Below are 22,674 nucleotides of genomic sequence, written 5' to 3'. Positions count from 1 at the left end.
CACACTGCTGTATACTACGTGGGCTGTGTTAGATACCGCGTGGCTGCTATATACTACATAGGCAGTGTTATATACTGCGTGGGCTGTGCTATATATTACATGGCCACTGTTATATACTGCGTGGGCAGTGTTATATACTACAGTATGTGGCTGCTATATACTGCGTAGGCAGTGTTATATACTACGTGGCTGCTATATACTGTGTGGGCAGTGTTATATACTACGTGGCTGCTATATACTGCGTGGTGTTGTGAATTCTGTTGTCGGGCTCCCTCCTGTGGTCATGAATGGTACTTCGGCTGGTTCTGTCCATGGACTTCCTCTGGTGGGTGTTTCTGAGTTTCCTTCCACAGGTGACGAGGTTAATTCGTTAGCTGCTGCTCTATTTAACTCCACTTAGATCTTTGCTCCATGCCACCTGTCAATGTTCCAGTATTGGTCTAGTTCACTCTTGGATCGTTCTTGTGACCTGTCTTCCCATCAGAAGCTAAGTTCCAGCTTGTATTTCTTTGGTTTGCTATTTTTCTGTCCAGCTTGCTATTTAATTTGTTGTTTTGCTTGCTGGAAGCTCTGGGACGCAGAGGGAGCACGTCTTTTTGCGCCCTCTGCGTGGTCTTTTTGTAGGTTTTTGTGCTGACCGCAAAGTAACCTTTCCTATCCTCGGTCTGTTCAGTAAGTCGGGCCTCACTTTGCTAAATCTATTTCATCTCTGTGTTTGTATTTTCATCTTTACTCACAGTCATTATATGTGGGGGGCTGCCTTTTCCTTTGGGGAATTTCTCTGAGGCAAGGTAGGCTTTATTTTTCTATCTTTAGGGCTAGCTAGTTTCTTAGGCTGTGCCGAGTTGCATAGGGAGCATTAGGCGCAATCCACGGCTATTTCTAGTGTGTTTGATAGGTTTAGGGATTGCGGTCAGCAGAGTTCCCACGTCCCAGAGCTGGTCCTTATTATCAGTAATTATCAGGTCATTCCGTGTGCTCTTAACCACCAGGTCCATTATTGTCCTGACCACCAGGTCATAACACCGTGGGCAGTGTTATATACTGCGTGGGCTGTGCTATATATTACATGGCCACTGTTATATACTGTGTGGGCAGTGTTATATACTACGTGGCTGCTATATATTACGTGGCCAGTGTTATATACTGCGTGGACTGTGTTATATACTACGTCGCCTGTGTTATATACTGCGTGGGCTGTGTTATATAGTACGTGGCTGTATAAAGCAGCCGCATAGTATATAGCACAGGCCACGTAGTATTTATCTGCTATATACTACATGGCTCCTATATACTACGTGGCCTGTGTTATATATAGTATGTGGCTGCTATATACACACATAAATAAATATTCTAGAATACCCGATGCGTTAGAATCAGGCCAACATCTACTCATTGTATAAGTGATTTTACAATTGGCACTGCGGGGGGTGGGGGTGGGGGGTAATGACAAAACAAACAAAAGGAAAAACATGAAAAATGAATTAAAAAAATGAAACCCTTCTTATTAAAAAAAAAAAAAAATAAATAAAAATATATATATATATATATATATATATATATATATATATATTTTTTTTTAATTATTATATATATATATATATATATATATATATATATATATATATATATATATATATATATATATATATATATATATATACATATACATACACACACACACTATATAATTGTCTAAGGGTCACTTCCGTCTGTCTTTCTGTCTGGCTCGGATGTTCATTGGTCGCGGCCTCTGTCTGTCATGGAAATGCAAGTCGCTGATTGGTCTCGCCAGCTGCCTGTCATGGCTGCCGCGACCAATCAGCGACGGCCACAGTCCGATTAGTCCCTTCCTACTCCCCTGCAGTCAGTGCCTGGCGCCTGCTCTAAGCTCCCCGCAGTCAGCGCCCGCTCCATACTCCCCTCCAGTCACCGCTCACACAGGGTTAATGCCAGCGGTAACGGACCGCGTTGTGCCGCGGGTAACTCACTCCGTTACCGCCGCTATTAACCCTGTGTGACCAAGTTTTTACTATTGATGCTGCGTATGCAGCATCAATAGTAAAAATAACTAATGTTACAAATAATAATAATAAAAATAAACAAAAACGTTATTCTCACCCTCCGACGTGCGCCCTCTCCTCGGCAGTGCAAGCGGCAGGTTCCGGTGCCAAAGATGCAATGTGAGAAGGACCTGCCATGACGTCACGGTCATGTGACCGCGATGTCATCACAGATCCTGCGCTCATACCAACCCTGGGACCGGAAGTTGCCACGTGCACTGCACACAAGCGCCAGAGGCCCTCGATAGGTGAGTATATGTTTATTTTTTATTTTAAGTCTTTTTCAACCTGTTACATACGTGGCTGGGCAATATACTACGTGGGCTGGGCAATATACTACGTGGCTCTGTGCTGTATACTACGTCTCTGTGCAATATACTACGTGGCCGTGCAATACACTACGTGGACATGCATATTCTAGAACACCCGATGCGTTAGAATCGGGCCACCATCTAATATATATATATATATATATATATATATATATATATATATATATATATATATATATATATATATATATATATATATATATATATATATATATATATATATATACACACTTGAGTATAAGCCGACCCGAGTATAAGCCGAGACCACCCCTCACTTTGCCACAAAAAGCTGGGAAAACTTATTGACTCTAGTATAGGACTGGGGTGGGAAATGCAGCAGCTACCGGTACATTTCAAAAGTAAAAATAGATACCAATAGAAGTAAATTTAATTGGAATATCAGTAGGTTAAGTGTTTTTGAAGATCCATATTGAATAAGGAGCCCCACATAATGCTCCATACAGTTCATGATGGGCCTCATAAGATGCTCCATATTAAAATATGCCCCATATAATGCTGCACAAAGGTTAACATTCGTCAGGCTGCATAATTTTACAACGTTAACAGGCTGCAGAGGTACAATTGTACCTTCATATATATTTTATTGAAATTTGGCCAATATATTCTGGACCAAAACTGCAGAGATGTCACGAAATTTCAGCCCTCTACGGCTTTTCGAAAAAAAAAAATTATTGCAATTTTAAAACGGAATAGTTACAATTGTACCTACTCAGCCGGACGAAGGTTAATAATGGCCCCATAAGATGCTCCATAGACACATTTGCCCCATACAGTGCTGCATAAAAGGTTAATAAGGGCCCCATAAGATGCTCCATAGAGATATTTGCCCCATGTAATGCTGCACAAATGGTGATTATGGTCCCATAAGATGCTCCATAGAGATATTTGCCCCATATAATGCTGCACAAATGGTGATTATAGCCCCATAAGATGCTCCATAGAGACATTTGCCCCATAAAATACTGCACAAATGGTGATTATGGCCCCATAAGATGCTCCATACAGACATTTGCCCCATGTAATGCTGCACATATGGTGATTATGGCCCCATAAGATGCTCCATAGCCCCATATGCTGTTGCTGTGATTAAAAAAAAATAAAAAAATGGCATACTCACCTCTCGTCGCTCAAGCCCCCAGCACTTGCAATATTCACCTGTCCTCGTTCCACCGCCGAGCGCCGCTGTGTCTTCCGGGTCTCTGCACTGACGTTCAGGTAGAGGGCACGCACTAACCTCGTCATCGCCCCCTCTGACCTGAGTGTCACAGCAGAGGAGGCAGAAGACTGAGCCCGGCGGTGGAACGAGGACAGGTGAATATCGCGCAATGCTGCTCACCCTCCCCCGAAATATACTCACCTGCTCCAGACACGGTCCCTGGCAGCTTCCCTGATTATCTTCTCCGGGCGCTGACAGCTTCTTCCAGTGTTGAGCGGTACCGCTCATTACAGTAATGAATATGCCGCTCAACGCTGGAAGAAGCTGTCAGCGCCCAGAGACCATCGGAGATGCAGGAACCGCACCAGGAGCAGGCGAGTATGTCACAGCCGCTGCTCCCTCTCCCCTGCCGACCCCCCTGGGACAATGACTCGAGTATAAGCCGAGAGGGGCACTTTCAGCCTAAAAAAATGGGCTGAAAACCTCGGCTTATACTCGATTATATACGGTATATATTTATATATAGTATTGCCATAATCATAATAGCAATATCTGTCTGGACAAGGAAGATCTGCTCTTACCTGGTAATGTTGTAGTCTGGTGATTCTCCATAATAATGTCCTTATAGATATGCTTGTTTCCTTCTACATATTCCCACTCCTCCATGGAGAAATAGATTGCGACATCCTGACACCTTATAGGAACCTGATCAGCACAAAGATATACCCTCAGTGGGGAGAAATGGTCAGCCAAGAAATATCTTAACCATCCTGGCATTTCTAGTGTCATTAGCATATATCTGGTTATTAGAACAGCCAAATAATCACAGTGGTTGTCCACCTGAAAGGGGCTGTCCCATCTTCACAGCGCTCTGTCTTCCTGCTGGTGGGGTGGTGACCCTCTGCTTGATCGACAGCTCCAAACAGCTGCACCACCATCTTTATTTTTTTATATAGCGCCAACATATTCCGCAGCACTTTACAGTTTTTACACACATTATCATCACTGTCCCCAATGGGGCTCACAATCTAAATTCCCTATCAGTATGTCTTTGGAAACAGTACAATTTACTGAAATGGTATCTTACCTGTAGGCAGGATGTTATAGGGCAGGAGGAGTTGATCGGATTTGATAGACACTTTTGAGGGAAAAGTTTCAGTAAAACATATGCTTTATTCACTCAAATTCCTGGTGACTTTTTGTACTTGAGTCCAGTGGGCGGTCCTATTTTGCGTATGACAGCCACCCCTGTGTAATTGCAAAGATAACGTCAATCTTTGAGAAGAACTACCTAGTGGACTCGTATACATACAAACACCAGGGTTTTCAGTGAATAAATTACAATTTATACTGAATCTTTTCTAACAAACCAACATAATATTCTATCCAGCTTCTTTTGCCTGCTCTATAGCATGCCATCCACAGATCGGACGGTATACACAATATGATAGGTGCCCTTTAAGCCTCAAATGTTCTCATTTTCACAGGTGTAAGAAGAGAAAATGGACCTTACAATTAGCTGCACAATTTTTAACAAACGAGCAATGCACCCATGTCTCGTCAAAAACTGTTGTTTCAGCAAAAAGTAGGGCTTGGGAAGAAGGTGAAGAAGTACCAAAATATATATATAAAAAAATACAAGTGATGCCATTTTGGAAACTATACCGTTTAAAGAATTTATCTGGGGGTGTGGTGAGCATTTTACTCAGTAGCAAAGCCACAAAAGAGGACTAAAAAGCCTCCAAGAATTCAAAAATACAATTAATAAGGGACAGCATCGCTTACCTGCCCAGGTCTCTGAACAAATGCACTACAGAATGCAGCCAGCCCATATAGCAAAGATGTTGGCAACAGGTGCAAAATACTAAATAGACAGCCACTCACAGCCTACCAGTTCATGGAGGGGGTGACTGCCTAGTATATGTTTGCACAATAGATGCCTGTATAGGTAATGTACAGTGTCTGGTTCTCAGCCTATTAGTCACACCCATACTATTCGATTAGGCGGGTTGGCCAGCACTCTCTAAATGCATCCCATGTGAACACCCCTGTATAAAAAACCCTAACGTGCTGGGCCTGCTTTATCCTGAAAAATAAAGTGCACAAAATACATATAAATATGTGAGGTATTTGTTGATATTTTGGCCAACAAATGCAAGCTCGCAACCCAACGCCGAGATCTCAATCTGAACATGCGCCAACCCCAGCTGCCATTTTCCTGGAGGCCACCGCATCGCAGCAATGGATGTGTGGAGGTCTCCCGGCTTTCACAAGATGCTGGGGGAGCCCCCCACACCACAGAGCACTGCCAAACCTGCTGCACCAGCTTGGGAAGGGAGTGTGATCATCGCCCTCCAGCGTTGGACCAGGACCGCCGCAGAATTGCCCTAATCCTGCTGCCACCACACTACTTGTAAGTACACTGCTCAAAAAAATAAAGGGAACATTTAAAGAACAGAATATAACTTCAAGTAAATCAAGCTTTTGTAAAATCAAACTGTCCACTTAGGAAGCAACACTGACAATCAATTTCACATGCTGTTGTGCAAATGGAATAGACAACAGATGGAAATTATTGGCAATTATCAAGACACAATAAAGGAGTGGTTTTGCAGGTGGGTACCACAGACCACATCTCAGTACCAATGCTTTCTGGCTGATGTTTTGGTCACTTTTGAATGTTGGTTGTGCTTTCACACTCATGGTAGCATGAGACGAACTCTGCAACCCACACAAGTGGTTCAGGTAGTGCAGCTCATCCAGGATGGCACATCAATGTAAGCTGTGACAATAAGGTTTGCTGTGTCTGTCAGCGTAGTGTCCAGAGGCTGGAGGCGCTACCAGGAGACAGGCCAGTACACCAGGAGACATGGAAGGGGCCTTAGGAGGGCAACAACCCAGCAACAGGACTGCTAACTCCACCTTTGTGCAAGGAGGAACAAGAAGAGCACTGCCAAAGCCCTGCAAAATGCCCTCCAGCGGGCCACAAATGTGCATGTGTCTGCACAAACTGTTAGAAACCGACTCCATGAGGATGGTCTGAGTGCCCGACGTCCTCAGATGGGGGTTGTGCTCACAGCCTAACACCGTGCAGGATGCTTGGCATTTGCCACAGAACACAAGGATTGGCAAATTCACCACTGGTGCGGTTGGCCCTGGGTTCCTCCTAGTGCAGGACAATGCCAGACCTCATGTGGCTGAAGTGTGTCAGCAGTTCCTGCAAGATGAAGGCATTGAAGCTATGGACTGGCCCGCCCGTTTCCCAGACCTGAATCCAATTGAGCACATCTGGGACATCATGTCTTGCTCTATCCACATGTATGGGGTCGCACGCATTCAGCAAAACATCGCATTAGGTAAGCATCAAGTTATAGCAGTTATTCCATGGCAAAGAACTAATATCCATCTCCTCTCCTCTCTTCACACAGGTATGCAGTGAACATCCCCAGCTCTCCCTGGATCCTGAATGTGTATTTTGCAATGATTTTCTGTGTGTCAGCAAGCACCCTGAATGGTATGCAGTGAATATCCCCAGCTCTCCCTGGATCCTGAATGTGTATTTTGCAATGATCTTCTGTGTGTCAGCAAGCACCCTGAATGGTATGCAGTGAATATCCCCAGCTCCCCCTGGATCCTGAATGTGTATTTTGCAATGATTTTGAGTCAGCAAGCACCCTGAATGGTAATTTCAGGTCATTCAACTCCTGTGCTAGAATTCATCATCAGTTACATGGTTTTCAGTACTCACTGTTGTAGCTCCAGGGGGAATCTCAGTAGATGCTTATTACAGAAGAGGTGTTAGTATAGAGATGTTATCAGGACTGCATCTTTGATCATCTATCCACACCAGGATGTGTTGAGCAGCTGTCCCTAATTTATAACTAACCAGCTCCCATAATCCCGCTGTCCTCTCCCTGCACTGGGGCTTATAAATTTAGATTTATTCTTTGGGGTGCACACATGTGTGGGGTCGCACGCATTCAGTAAAGCATCGCATTAGCTAAGCATCAAGTTATAGCAGTTATTCCATGGCAGTTAGTCAGGACAGGAGTCAGGTAACCCACACTCTGCTCTCCTTTCTATCCATGTGCTATATTCCTATCCTCCCATGTTCCCTTGCAATCCACATCCACCGCCCAATCCCCCCTTCATCACAACTCGTATACATCAGCCCCTCTATACTTCCCTCTCCCATGCACAGCTCCCATGCACTTCTCACGTTCCTGAAAAACCTCAGTCCACCTTGCCAAAACACACTGCACAAAAAAAACTTCTTACAATTCCAAAAACTTCTTGCTTTTTATCTTCCTACTCCTACTGATTTCGGGAGACATCTCCCCCAACCCTGGTCCACCATCCCACAACCTCAACTGCTACCCTACCTCACATCAAAACCATTCTAACCTTATTAATATTACTTGCACTCCCTCATCTTCTTCTTTTAATTGCGCCCTTTGGAATCCACGGTCTGTATGTAACAAGCTTCCTTTCCTGCACAACTACTTTCTGAACAACTCTCTAAATCTATTGGCCCTCACTGAAACGTGGATCCTGGATTCTGACACGGTCTCCCCTGCTGCCATTTCCCATGGTGGCCTACAATTCTCCCATTCCCCGAGACCCACAAACAGACCTGGTGGTGGATTCGGCATACTCCTCTCCTCACAATGCACCTTCCAGGTCATCCCACCAACTCCATCACTCTCATTCCCTTCTTTTGAGGTCCACACCATAAGGCTCTTCCGTCCCCTCTCCCTCAGAGTAGCGGTCATGGTTATGATCAGGTGACCCAGGAGCAGCATGAAAACTTTCACTGGAGTTGGTGTTAACTGTACTGACCGCACACCCTAATCTTAACACCGCAACTAGAAGTAGCCGTGGGGTGTACCTAACAAAACCTAGACACCTCGACACAGCCGGAGGACTAAATACCCCTATAGATGGAAATAGGAATACCATCTTGCCTCAGAGCAGAACCCCAAAGGATAGGCAGCCCCCCACAAATATTGACTGTGAGTAGTAGAGGAAAAGACACACGCAGGCAGGAAACAGGATTTAGCAAATGAGGCACACACTAGCTAAATAGGAAAGGATAGGACAGGATACTAAGCGGTCAGTATTAAAAATCCTTCCAAAAATATTCACAGCAGAAAATACAAAAACTCCACCATCTAACTAAAGATGTGGAGCGTATATCTGCATCTCCAGAGAATCCAACAAGACTGAGAAAACACTGACAGTCTAAGCTGGACAAGAGAAAAACAAATGATTAGCACAGAATATAAGCACACTGCATGTGTGCCACAGAAACAAAAACCAGACACTTATCTTTGCTGAATTGGCAGCTAAGCAGGAGAAACCAGAAAGTGATCCAACACTTCAGAAGAAACATTGACAACTGGCCAGGACTAATGAATCCTACACACCTAAATATCCCAGTCAGAACTGCAATCAGCAGATACACCTGGCCAGGACTGCGACTCAGAGACAACTGCATTCCCACCTACGACCACTGGAGGGAACCCAAGAGCAGAATTCACAACAGGTCATATACCGGCCCCCAGGCTCACCCACCCACTTCCTAGACCATTTCTGGCTGCCTCACTTCATGTCCTCAGAACTCCCAACCCTTATCCTGGAAGACTTCAACATCCCCATAAACAGCCCCACTTCTACATCTGCATCCCAGCTTCTATCACTAACCACTTCGCTCGGCCTCTCACAGCTCTCAACCTCTGAGACACACAAGGACGGTAACACCATTGACCTGGTCTTTGTCCGGCTGTGTCCAATCTCCTACCTAAATAACTCACCGCTTCCCCTCTCTGACCACAACATTCTCTCCTTCATGCTCACAAATCCTCGTTCACCCCAGCACCCTCCTACCTACCATTCAGTCAGAAATCTACAAGCCATTAACCCTCATACACTTTCAGACTCCTTACACTCATCATTGTCCCCAATCTCCTCTTTTTCCTGTCCTGATCTGGCTGTACATCACTACAATGACACTCTTAGAAGCACCCTAGACCAAATAGCTCCCCTCACCCTCAGAACCTCCAAACACAGAGTAAAACAGTCCTGGCTCACATCGCAAACCCGATTTCTCCAGCGATGCTGTAGGAGTGATGAACGCTTATGGAGGAAAACTCGCACCCCAGAAGACTTCATACACTTCAAATTTATCTTAAAAACCTATAACTCTGCCCTTCACATCGCCAAACAGACCTACTTCACCACTCTGATCTCCTCACTATCCAACAACCCCAAGAAACTTTTTGACACCTTTCACTCCCTCCTCAGGCCAAAAGCTCAAGCCTCTATCACAGACATTTATGCTGATGACCTGGCCTCCCACTTTATAGAGAAAATAGACAATATCCGTCAGGAAATCCGCTCCCAATCACCAAGTTCAGTGACTCCCATCCCTCCCTGCATCTCCCCTGGCTCACTCTCTGCATTTGATCCCATCACAGAAGAAGAAGCCTCCAGTCTCTCTCTCCAGTCGTCACTACTCACCCAACTACAATCTTTAATCTCTCACTCTCCTCAGGCATTTTCCCGTCCTCCTTCAAACATTTTATCATTGCTCCGTTACTAAAGAAACCCACCCTCGACCCATCCTGCACAAACAACTACAGACCGGTCTCCAATATGTTGGCGCTATATAAATAAAGATTATTATTATTATCCACCAACGTCACGTTGCACCAAAAACTGTCCAGGAGTTTGCGGATGCTTTAGTCCAGGTCTGGGAGGAGATCCCTCAGGAGACCATCCACCGCCTCATCAGGAGCATGCCTAGGCGGTGTAGGGAGATCATACAGGAACGTGGAGGCCACACACACTACTGAGAATCATTTCCTTGTCATGAGGCATTTCCATTGAAATTGGATCAGCCTGTAACTTCATTTTTCCACTTTATTTTGAGTATCATTCTAACTCCAGACTTCCATGGGATATTCATTTTGATTTACATTGATAATTGTTATGTTTTATTGTTCTGAATACATTCCACTATGCAATAATTACAAATTTGCAACTGTAGTATTTCATTCAGAGATATCTAAGATGTGGTATTTTAGTCTTCACTTTATTTTTTTGGAGCAGTGTATATTCCGACTAAGACACCCCCCCATTTTCCCCAAAAAAATTTGGGGAAAAAGTGCGTCTTATAGTCCGAAGACGACGATATATATTTTGTCATATGTTACATTTTAAAAATTACATAAAGGAAAATGGGCTTTTTTTACTCCTGTGGTTTTCTATAATGGAATGGGTACAAAAACGCTGCAGATTCAGAAAAAAAAAGTGACATGCTACTTCTTTTAAACCGCAGCGTTTCCGCAGCGGATTTTCCGCAAAGTGTGCACACCATTTTTTTTTCTCATTGATTTACATTGTACTGTAAATCAATTGCGGATCTGCAGCGTTTCTGCACCGCAAAAAATGCTGCGGATCCACAGAGAATCCGCAACGTGTGCACATACCCTTAAACCAAAAAAACTGCAGCCATGGATTCTTCTAAGCAGCCGCCTAGCATTCTGAAAATGGTGGAGGCTGACCAAGCAGTAGAATGCTATAAGAAAATAGCAAAGCATTTTCAAGTTGCCCTTTCCATTTCCTCAGTTCAAAATGTAATTAAGAAATGGCAGTTAACAGGAACAGTGGAGGTCAATATAATGTCTGGAAGACCAAGCAAACTTTCAGTGAGATCTGCTCACAGGACTGCAAAAGGCCTTCAAAAAATGTAGCAGACTCTGGAGTTGTGGTACATTGTTCTACTGTTCAGAGACACCTGCACAAACATGGCCTTCAAGGAAGAGCCATCAGAAGAAAACTTCTCCTGTGTCCTCATCATAAAATTCAGTATCAGAGGTATGCAAAAGGACGTCTAATCAAGCCTAATGCATTTTGGAAACAAGTCCTGAGGACCAATCAGGTTAAAACAGAAATATTTGGCCACAATGATCAAACCTATGTTTGAAAAACGGGCACAGAATATCAGGAAAAAGAAAATCTCGCCAACCATTAAGCAAGGTGTTGGATCAATCAGGCTTTGGGATAGTATTGCAGCCAATGGTACCGGGAACATTTTATGTGTAGAGTAAAGAATGCATTCAATTAAATGTCAAAAAATTGTTGATGCAAACATAACACCATCTGTAAAAAAGCTGAAGTTGAAAAGAGGATGGCTTCTACAAATGGATAATGATCCTAAACACACGTCAAAATCCACAATAGACTACTTATCAGAAGGCCAAAGCTGAAGGTTTTAAAATGGCCCTCACAGTCCCCTGATCTGAACATCATTGACAATCTGTGGCTAGACATCAAAATAGCAATGCATGCAAGACGACCCAGGAATCTCACAGAACTGGAAGAATTGTCCAAGGAAGAATGGATGAAAATCCCTCAAACAAGGATTGAAAGACTCTTGGCTGGCTACAAAAAGTGTTTACAAGCTGTGACACTTGCAAAAGGGGGTACTACTAGGTACTAACCATGCAGGGTGCCCAAACTTTGGCATTGACCCATTTTCCTTTTTAGTATTTTAAAAATGTAACAAAATGACAATATAAATATACATTTTTTTTGCCTAAAATACAAAGGAAATGTTTAATCTGTTTAGGCCTTTTAAAGATCATTTCATCTAAAACTTGGTCAACTGTTCACAGTAACAGTAATTTCGATCTTTTTACATGCCACTGTAGTAGCAACGCATGTTATTCACTGTGATGAGTGGCATAAGGGTAAGTGTTATTTTACAATCAAATGATGAAATTATTTGGGTACACTTCTGACAGAAGATCCAAGTGTAAACCATTAGATTCTTCACATCAAATTTTAGTTTAGAGTGAACATGTCAGATTGTTCATGCTGCCTGCGAGCAGCAAGTGCATAGCTTTAACCCTGGATCAAGGCTATCAGTTTACATGGAGAGAACTGTCAGATCAGGCAGGGTGGGAAAAGAACGTGATTCTCCCAGTGGATAATTGATGCTTTAGAGCAGTGTTTCTCAACTCCAGTCCTCACCAACAGGTCATGTTCTCAGGATTTCCTTAGTATTGCATAGGTGATGGAATTAATGCTTGAGCAGGTGATGAAATTATCACCTGTGCAATTTTAAGGATATCCTGAAAACATGACCTGTTGGTGGGTCTTGAGGACCGGAGTTGAGAAGCAATGCTTTAGAGTGAAAACAGTTTGATGGGATCCAGACACTTGTCACTCAATAATGCTGTTTATGGTTAGAACAGTGTAAATATACGGATAGGTTGCCATTACCAGATATTACCCATCGTTAACAGCCTGCCACCCCCTTACATCCCAGCGGCGCTCACCTCTCCAGTCAGCAGCTCAGTGATCTTGTTGGCGAGTCCCAGGATCTCCTGATAACCAGTTCTTCCATGGATCAGTGAGTGATCTTGGCATTTGCTATATGATTCTATCTCATCAGTTATCTTCTTCACTACTATGTAATCCTGTGCAGGAGATAGACATTAATGTCAAACCAAATATTCATTTTACCTCTCCAGTCACGTCCTTGATTTATTAACCTCTTCCAATTTTCCACCTTTGTATCAAATAATAATAACAAGTGGCCAGTAGCCTGCCTTTCCTTGAGCTGGACATTACGTTGATGTGGTCTCCCACGGCTGTGTGTCCACTAGCTGGGCTCAGCCCTTATCCACATGATTGTCACTGGACAAACGGTAAGGCTTTTAACCCCTTAGTGACAGAGCCAATTTGGTACTTAATGACCAGGCCAATTTTTGCAATTCTGACCACTGTCACTTTATGAGGTTATAACTCTGGAACGCTTCAACGGATCCCGCTGATTCTGAGATTGTTTTTTCGTGACATATTGTACTTCATGTTAGTGGTAACATTTCTTCGATATTACTTGCGATTATTTATGAAAAAAACGGAAATATGGCGAAAATTTTTAAAATTTTGCAGTTTTCAAACTTTGTATTTTTATGCCCTTAAATCAGAGAGATATGTCATAAAAAATAGTTAATAAATAACATTTCCCACATGTCTACTTTACATCAGCACAATTTTGGAAACAAAATTTTTTTTTGTTAGGGAGTTATAAGGGTTAAAAGTTGACCAGCAATTTCTCATTTTTACAACACCATTTTTTTTTAGGGACCACATCACATTTGAAGTCATTTTGAGGGGTCTATATGATAGAAAATAACGAAGTGTGACACCATTCTAAAAACTACACCCATCAAGGTTCTCAAAACCACATTCAAGAAGTTTATTAACCCTTTACGTGCTTCACAGGAACTGAAACAATGTGGAAGGAAAAAATGAACATTTAACTTTTTTTTGCAAACATCTTAATTCAGAACCATTTTTTTTATTTTCACAAGTGTAAAAACAGAAATGTAACCATAAATTTTGTTATGCAATTTCTCCTGAATACGCCAATACCCCATATGTGGGGGTAAACCACTGTTAGGGCGCACCGCAGAACTTAGAAGTGAAGGAGCGCCGTTTGACTTTTTCAATGCAGAATTGGCTGGAATTGAGATCGGACGCCATGTCACGTTTAGAGATCCCCTGATGTGCCTAAACAGTGGAAACTCCCCACAAGTGACACCATTTTGGAAACTAGACCCCTTAAGGAACTTATCTAGATGTGTGGTGAGCACTTTGAACCCCCAAGTGCTTCACAGAAGTTTATAACGTAGAGCCGTGAAAATAAAAAATCGCTTTTGTTTACACAAAAATGATCTTTTTGCCCACAAATTCTTATTTTCACAAGGGTAACAGGAGAAATTAGACCACAAAAGTTGTTGTGCAATTTCTCCTGAGTACGCTGATACCCAATATGTGGGGGTAAACAACTGTTAGGGCGCACCGCAGAGCTTGGAAGAGAAGGAGTGCCGTTTTACTTTTTCAATGTAGAATTGGCTGGAATTGAGATTGGACGCCATGTCGCGTTTGGAGAGCCCCTGATGTGCCTAAACAGTGGAAACCCCCCACAAGTGACACCATTTTGGAAACTAGACCCCTTAAGGAACTTATCTAGATGTGTGGCGAGCACTTTGAACCCCCATGTGCTTCACAGAAGTTTATAACGTAGAGCCGTGAAAAAAAAAAATTGCATTTTTTCTACAAAAATGATCTTTTTGCCCACAAATTTTTATTTTCACAAGGGTAACAGGAGAAATTAGACCACAAAAGTTGTTGTGCAATTTCTCCTGAGTACGTCGATACCCAATATGTGGGGGTAAACCACTGTTTGGGCGCACCGCAGAGCTTGGAAGAGAAAGAGTGCCGTTTTACTTTTTCAATGTAGAATTGGCTGGAATTGAGATCGGACGCCATGTCGCGTTTGGAGAGCCCCTGATGTGCCTAAACAGTAGAAATCCCCCACAAGTGACCCCATTTTGGAAACTAGACCCCCCAAGGAACTTATCTAGATGTGTGGTGAGAACTTTGAATGCCCAAGTGCTTCACAGAAGTTTAGAATGCAGAGTCGTGAAAATAAAAAATATTTTTTTTTCCACAAAAAAGATATTGTAGCCCCCAAGTTTTTATTTTCACAAGGGTAACAGGAGAAATTGGACTGCAATAGTTGTTGTCCAATTTATCCCAAGTACGCTGATGCGCCATATGTGGCGGTAAACCACTGTTTGGGCGCACGGCAGAGCTCGGAAGGGAAGGAGCGCCTTTTTGGAATGCAGACTTTGATAGAATGGTCTGTGGGCATTATGTTGCGATTGCAGAGCCCCTGATGTACCTAAACTGTAGTAACCCCCCACAAGTGACCCCATTTTGGAAACTAGACCCCCCAAGGAACTTATCTAGATGTGTGGTGAGAACTTTGAATGCCCAAGTGCTTCACAGAAGTTTAGAATGCAGAGTCGTGAAAATAAAAAATATTTTTTTTTCACAAAAAAGATTTTGTAGCCCCCAAGTTTTTATTTTCACAAGGGTAACAAGAGAAATTGGACCCCAGAAGTTGTTGTCCAATTTATCCCGAGTACGCTGATGCCCCATATGTGGGGGTAACCCACTGTTTGGGCGCACGGCAGAGCTCAGAAGGGAGGGAGCACCATTTGACTTTTTGAGCGCAAAATTGGCTGTCGTGTTTGGAGACCCCCTGATGTACCTAAACAGTGGAAACCCCCCAATTCTAGCTCCAACCCTAACCCCAACACACCCCTAACCCTAATCCCAACCTCATCCATAATCCTAATCACTAACCCTAACCATAATCACAACCCTTACCCCAAAACAACCCTAATGTCAACCCTAACCATAACCCTAATCAAAACCCTAAATCCAACACACCCCTAATCCTAATCTCAACCCTAACCTCAAACCTAACCCTAATCCCAATACACCCCTAATCACAACCCTAACCTTAACCCTAATCCCAAACCTAACCCTAATCCCAAGCGTAACCCTAATGCCAACCCTAACCCTAATACGAACCCTAATCCAAACCCTAACCCTAATCCCAGCTCTAACCCTAACTTTAGCCCCAACCCTAGCCCTAACTTTAGCCCCAACCCTAACCCTAGCCCTAGGGCTACTTTCACACTTGCGTCGTTTGGCATTCCGTCGCAATCCGTCGTTTTGGACAAGAAACGGATCCTGCAAATGTGCCCGCAGGATGCGTTTTTTGCCCATAGACTTGTATTGCCGACGGATCGTGACGGATGGCCACACGTCGCGTCCGTCGTGCACTGGATCAGTTGTGTTTTGGCGGAGCGTCGGCACAAAAAACGTTCAATGAAACGTTTTTTTGTACGTCGCATCCGCCATTTCTGACCGCGCATGCGTGGCCGTAACTCCGCCCCCTCCTCCCCAGGACATAGATTGGGCAGCGGATGTGTTGAAAAACTACAGCTGCTGCCCACGTTGTGCACAATTTTCACAACGTGCGTCGGTGTGTCGGGCCGACGCATTGCAACGGCCCCGTACCGACGTAAGTGTGAAAGAAGCCTAACCCTAAGTTTAGCCCCAACCCTAACCCTAAATTTAGCCCCAACCCTAACCCTAAATTTAGCCCCAACCCTAGCCCTACCCCTAACCTAACCCTACCCCTAACCTAACCCTACCCCTAACCCTACCCCTAACCTAACCCTACCCCTAACCCTAACCTAACCCTACCCCTAACCCTACCCCTAACCTAACCCTACCCCTAACCTAACCCTACCCCTAACCTAACCCTACCCCTAACCCTACCCCTAACCTAACCCTACCCCTACCCCTACCCCTAACCCTACCCCTAACCCTACCCCTAACCTAACCCTACCCCTAACCCTACCCCTACCCTAACCCTACCCCTAACCCTACCCCTAATTTTAGCCCCAACTGCTGTTCTCCTGCCGGCCGGCAGATGGAGACAGATGGCGGGCGCACTGGGCATGCGTCCGCCATGTTCTGCTGCCGGCGGCCAGGAGGAGCAGCAAGAGGATCCAGGGACCTAGGTGAGTATGCTAGGGTCCCTGAATCCCCCTATTTCTCTGTCCTCTGATGTGCGATCACATCAGAGGACAGAGAATTACACTTTACTTTTTTTTTTTTTTTTGCGGTCGCCGGTAAACAGTTAATTACCGGCGATCGCAAAACAGGGGTCGGTAATACCGACCCCGATCGTGCTCTTTGGGGTCTCGGCTACCCCCGGCAGCCGAGACCCCAAAGATTCTCCCGGTGCCGGCCGGCGGGCGCACTGCGCATGCGCCCGCCATTTTGAAGATGGCGGCGCCCACCGGGAGACACGAGGAGCATCGGGGGAGCTAGGTGAGTATTGGGGGGCCACCTGGGACCCCTTTTCTCTGTCCTCCGATGTGCGATCACATCGGAGGACAGAGAAATTAAAAAGAGATCGCTTTTTTTTTTTTTTTTGCGATCGCCGGTAAACGGTTAATTACCGGCGATCGCAAATGCTCTCTGGGGTCTCGGCTACCCTCGGCAGCCGAGACACCGGAGAAAATCGGCCTCTGGGGGGCGCTATGGACTTTTTCCACAGCGCCGTTAATTAACGGCGCTGTGGTTTAAGTACCCTTAGCGGCCGCCGTTAAAAGGCGTATCGGCGGTCGCTAAGGGGTTAATATTAGAGTTAGGACAGTCCCAGTTAGAGACACCGTGACATGGTGGGATGGCTTTTGCTTTTCTTTTTTTTTAATAAAAAAAACATATTAACCAAGTACCGTATATTATTTTCATGCACAACGCTGTTTATTTATTTACTGCAGGGTATTTAATCATTATGTTTCTGTCCTTGGTTTGTTTCTGTTCAGTGGCCAGTGTGAACGTGCGCTTACATGTTGCATGCACATCAGTCTGTGTCCCAGTTCATATCTTTAGTCTTTAGATGTAGGATGCGGCAGAGCTGAGAAAGCTAACCCAGTCCACACAAGTCTATGTATGTACATTGCTAAAGACAGTAAAATGCTTATTACAGGAAGGGGCTGAGTCGGAAGACTAGTGCCAGCTAGTCACAACAATGATAATGCCCTAATGATAAAATCTTCAGTGTAAGTAAACAGTGCACAGCGTGAAAAGTGACATCCTTGAATTCTGTGTTTTAACCCCTACCTCATGCTGTCCTCAGATTACATAGCAAAAACTTGCTGACGGATTCTCTCTAACAGCCGGAGCACAGCTCCACTCCACCTGTTTGATGCAGATGATGGCTGATTATCACAGCTATCACCTGCCAGAAAGATGCAGACTTGGCTTGCGAGTGCACATCAAAGTCATAATTGTATGTCCCCGTATTTTATTTAAATAAAATCGCACATCGGAATAAAGGAATGATGATGCACACCGCTATAGTAGCGGTTGGGAAATGAACAGGAATTGCTGGTATGTTTTTATTTTTTGTGAATTTTCAGTGTTTAGTGTTCCTTCTTTAACAGAAAACATGACGCTTCCTACAACCCCTCACCTCACCGGTCAGCAGGTAGATCATCTCTAGGGTGAGATTTAATATTCTCTCAGTCATCTGTTTTCTCTTTATTTCCATCCTTAGTGGGGCAGTCAGGACAATATTTTTTTTTGTTAAAGGACCTAGCGAAAAAAAGGAGAAGTTAAATAAAACTAAGATTTACATCCTATATGTATTACATTATTCTACCGATTTAAATTGTATCAGAAAACTCATACCAGGAAATGTATAGAAATATAAAAAGCAAGCTGCACCCTATAGAATTCCCTACACCAGAGTGCAGAAATAACCACGTGAAGGCAAATTTCACACGGGCGTAATGTGGTCACAAGTTGCTGCCTAATTACCCAAACTTGAATAGTAGCTGCTGTTTTAACTTTTTTCTTCCCATAAATCAATAGTACAGTTAAAAATAAGAAACTAATATTTCTTATCAGAGAAATCTGCTTCTTTCTCCTCCAGGACTGATCTTTCATTCTCAATTTATGGGGAAAATCTGCATTCAGTGAATTAACAGGAGATACAAGGTGACGGATGGTGCACATATATTTCTATGGAGAACTTGTAGCACATTGTCTGTGTCCCTAGCTTCCCCACTCCATAGAAATCTAAAAGCTCCAACTGTCATCCATCTCAGAAATGGGGAAATCGGTCTTCACTGCAAACATTTTATCCGTGAAATGAAAATGAGAGATCAATTCAGGAGGCGAAAGAAGCAGATTTATCTGATAAGATATATTACAATCTTTCTTATTTTCATGTGTACTATTGATTTATAAAAATAAAATGATAGCTACTCTTTAAAGGGAATCTATCAGCAGGTTTTTTTGCTATGTAATCTGAGGAAAGCATAAGGTAGGGGTTAAAACACTGATTTCAGCAATGTGTTAATTGCCAAGTGGTCTGACCATGCACCCTCCTCCGAACAGCTCACTGCCAATAGACAGTGTACACAGAGAGCTAGTTGGGGGCAGGGTTAGGTGTCTCAGTTCTGCTTCATGTTACATCTAAGAACTCTGATTGTATCAGAATGGCCGCACCAAGTAAACTAAGTGATACATCATTGGAATCAGGGTCTCTGCCCCAAACATCATGCTGTCAGATGAGGTAGCAAAAACCTGGTGTCAAATTCCCTTTAAGTGTCATAGATCAGAATTATGCTGTTAAAGTCTTCAGATTAGGACTTGCAGCATTAATATGGGAACAAAATTGTGTCTGTATTAATGAAGCATTCCTCCCATCAAAATGTTTCTCTTTTGAATCAATTGCAGTCATTATATTATATAGCAACGCGTACTTACAGTTTCTCATTTTGGCTTTTATATCCAGTTAGTTCTATTTTACATTAGGTCTGTGACATCATTTGATTAAAGGGAACCTGTCACCCCCCTCAGGCATTTGTAACTAAAAGAGCCACCTTGTGCAGCACTAATGCTGCATTCTGACAAGGTGGCTCTTTAGTTACAAATGCCTGCACACGCTGAAATAAACACTTATAAAATTTGCCCCCACATACCTTGAATCCGTCCCGGAGGCGGGACTTTCTAATGAGACGCAGCACAGCCATCACTCCTGGCTTGTGCGCGCCGGGTGCAGCCTCCTCTTCCTGCATTATAGTTCCTGGCACCTGCGCTGTAAGTACGAAGGGCAGCGCAACTGCGCATGCCTGGGAAAAAAAAAAAAAAAAACTTACAGAGCAGGCGCCAGGAACGATAATGCAGGAAGAGGAGGTGGCGCCCGGCAAGTTTCCACTCATTTGTTCCTCATATGTTTTGTTGTGCATTTCCTGTTTTGGAGACATATTGCTTGAAGTTTCCGGTCTTGACGCTTTGATGTCTTCCTTGGTCTACCAGTATGTTTGCCTTTAACAACCTTCCCATGTTTGTATTTGGTCCAGATTTTAGACACAGCTGACTGTGAACAACCGACATCTTTTGCAACACTGCATGATGATTTACCCTCTTTTAAGGGTTTGATAATCATCTCCTTTGTTTCAATTGACATCTCTCCTTTTGGAGCCATGATTCATGTCAGTCCACTTGGGGCAACAGCTCTCCAAGGTGTGATCACTCCTTTTTAGATGCAGACTAACGAGCAGATCTAATTTGATGCAGCTGTTATTTTTGGGTATGAAAATTTACAGTGTGATTCCATAATTTTTGCCAGGGGTTGTATAACAGCAGAACAAATGATGGAGGATATATGAAGCGTATGAGGATGGATACAAGACCTGCATGTCCACTGACTGAGAAACAACTAGTCACCCAAAGTTTCAATATCATAAAGAGAAAGCTATTATCACAACTTGAGATGGATCAACTCCCCCATTGCAGATCCACCCCACGTGAAGACCTGGAAGATCAATATGTCCAACCCCCTGATCCAATCCTGCAACTAGAGAGCACTGCAGCTGATCTGAAATAGAAGATCTCAGATAAACTAAATACCATCAATACCAGAGATCGACTGCCAAAGCTCAGCAAAGAAACACCACCAGACAGTATGCTAGAAGATGCCAATAGAGCACTTGCATCAATACCTACCACCACCATAACTCAAACTAATAAACTGATCTATACTACTGCTTCAGCAATCATGGAAATGCTTGGCTATACAACCAGTAAGAACAACCGAAGTACGTGCCCCCCTTGGAAAACAAGACTGGAGACAGATCAAGGTGACACGAAGGGAAGTGTTAGCACCATGTCGGATCCCTGCTCTGACAGGCAGGGTCGCTGGCATGTCTCTTCACTCACCCATGCTGCGGTCAGTCCTTCCCTTCTCTATGCTCGGCATGCTTCCAGCTGCTCCTCTAGCCATGTCCTTAGGGCACGCATGCGTGAGCTCCCACCCTCTTAAAGGGCCAGGGCATGCACTGGCTATTTCCTTCCCAGCCAATGGCTATGGGACATTGCGCATATATTGCGTCTTCTCCACTGAGGAAGAGCCTGAGTAACCTTCCTGTTTTGCAGTCTAAGTTGTGTAAGGTTGCATACCAGTCCCCGCTGCACTCAACTGCAGACCCTGCTTGCTGCACTCTAATGCAGACCTTGCCTGCAGCACTCTACTGCAGAACCTGCCTGCTGCACTCTGATACAAACACTGCACTAGAAAGAAAAGAAACATACTATAAACCAGGGACCACTCAAAAATTTATAAAAAAAAGGTAACAACTTTTATTAGAATCAAAACACACCAACAATTTAATTAAAACCATTTAAAATGAAGACATACCCCCTAATGGGGTGTCACCAGGGCCGTATTTAGAGTTTCTGCTGCCCTAGGCACTTTTAGTGCTGCCTCCCACTTTGGTGAGTAAGACACTATCGGCAGTCGCCTTTTGCATCAGATCCGGCAGTTTTTCTGCATCTGCCGCGTACCGGATCACTTACGGCAACACTGCGTTCAACCTCATTCATTCCCTATGGGATTTGCGGCACTTGCCATGATCTGGCAAATGCGGTACCATACCTCCCAACTTTTGAAAAAGGGAAGGAGTTATGAAGTTTGTGGCGCACGTAGTGCGCCGCGGCAAATTTTAGGCCACACCTCTGACCACACCCATTTCACAACTAGTCACACCCATATCCACGTCCCAACCACAGCCATTTAGCACTGCTGATCACACTTTTATATACAATAATTATAAACAAAAAAAATATGGCCACACAGTGCTCCATACTGTATAATGGCCACACATGATGCTCCAGTTGGGGCGGGGTCGTTCGGGAGGTGACCCAGCTTTAAAAAAAAAAAAAAAAAAAAAAACCTTGCTCAGGTGCCGCCCCCTGCATTGTCCCCACCCTAGGCACGTGCCCTCACATGCCTAGTGGCAAATACGGCCCTGGGTGTCACCCCGGGTGCCAGTACCTCTATAAATAGGATACTTGATTGATCTAGCACAAAGAAACACTCTGGACATAAAAGACATAATGAAACCAATTTGAATACAATAGACATATGAATCAAAATATAATGTATTGCAAGAGCTGTGGTTTCAAGCACAAAAAAAAAAAAAAAAAAAATTATATATATATATATATATATATATATATATATATATATATATATATATATATATATATATATACACACACACATATATACACATAATGTGTGTGTGTGGAATAAAAAAAAATATATATATATATTTATTACACACACACAAACACGTGTGTG

General features: G+C 43.7%; 1 protein-coding gene across 1 annotated transcript in view; it reads right to left on the bottom strand.

The window, feature by feature from the left end:
• LOC138667067 (zinc finger protein 182-like) overlaps positions 1–22,674 on the bottom strand; it is a 117,097-nt gene that overhangs the window by 57,726 nt on the left and 36,697 nt on the right. Inside the window, exons 2-4 of the mRNA XM_069755326.1 lie at positions 18,496–18,617; positions 12,917–13,057; positions 4,154–4,277 (exon numbers count right to left, since the gene is read on the bottom strand). Coding sequence (XP_069611427.1) covers positions 4,154–4,277; positions 12,917–13,057; positions 18,496–18,617 — 387 coding nt within the window. The remainder of the gene's footprint in view (positions 1–4,153; positions 4,278–12,916; positions 13,058–18,495; positions 18,618–22,674) is intronic.

The sequence above is a fragment of the Ranitomeya imitator genome, chromosome 2, assembly GCF_032444005.1.
Source record: "Ranitomeya imitator isolate aRanImi1 chromosome 2, aRanImi1.pri, whole genome shotgun sequence".
NCBI classification, from domain to species: Eukaryota; Metazoa; Chordata; class Amphibia; order Anura; family Dendrobatidae; genus Ranitomeya; species Ranitomeya imitator.
This window is presented reverse-complemented; position numbering and strand designations above follow the sequence as displayed.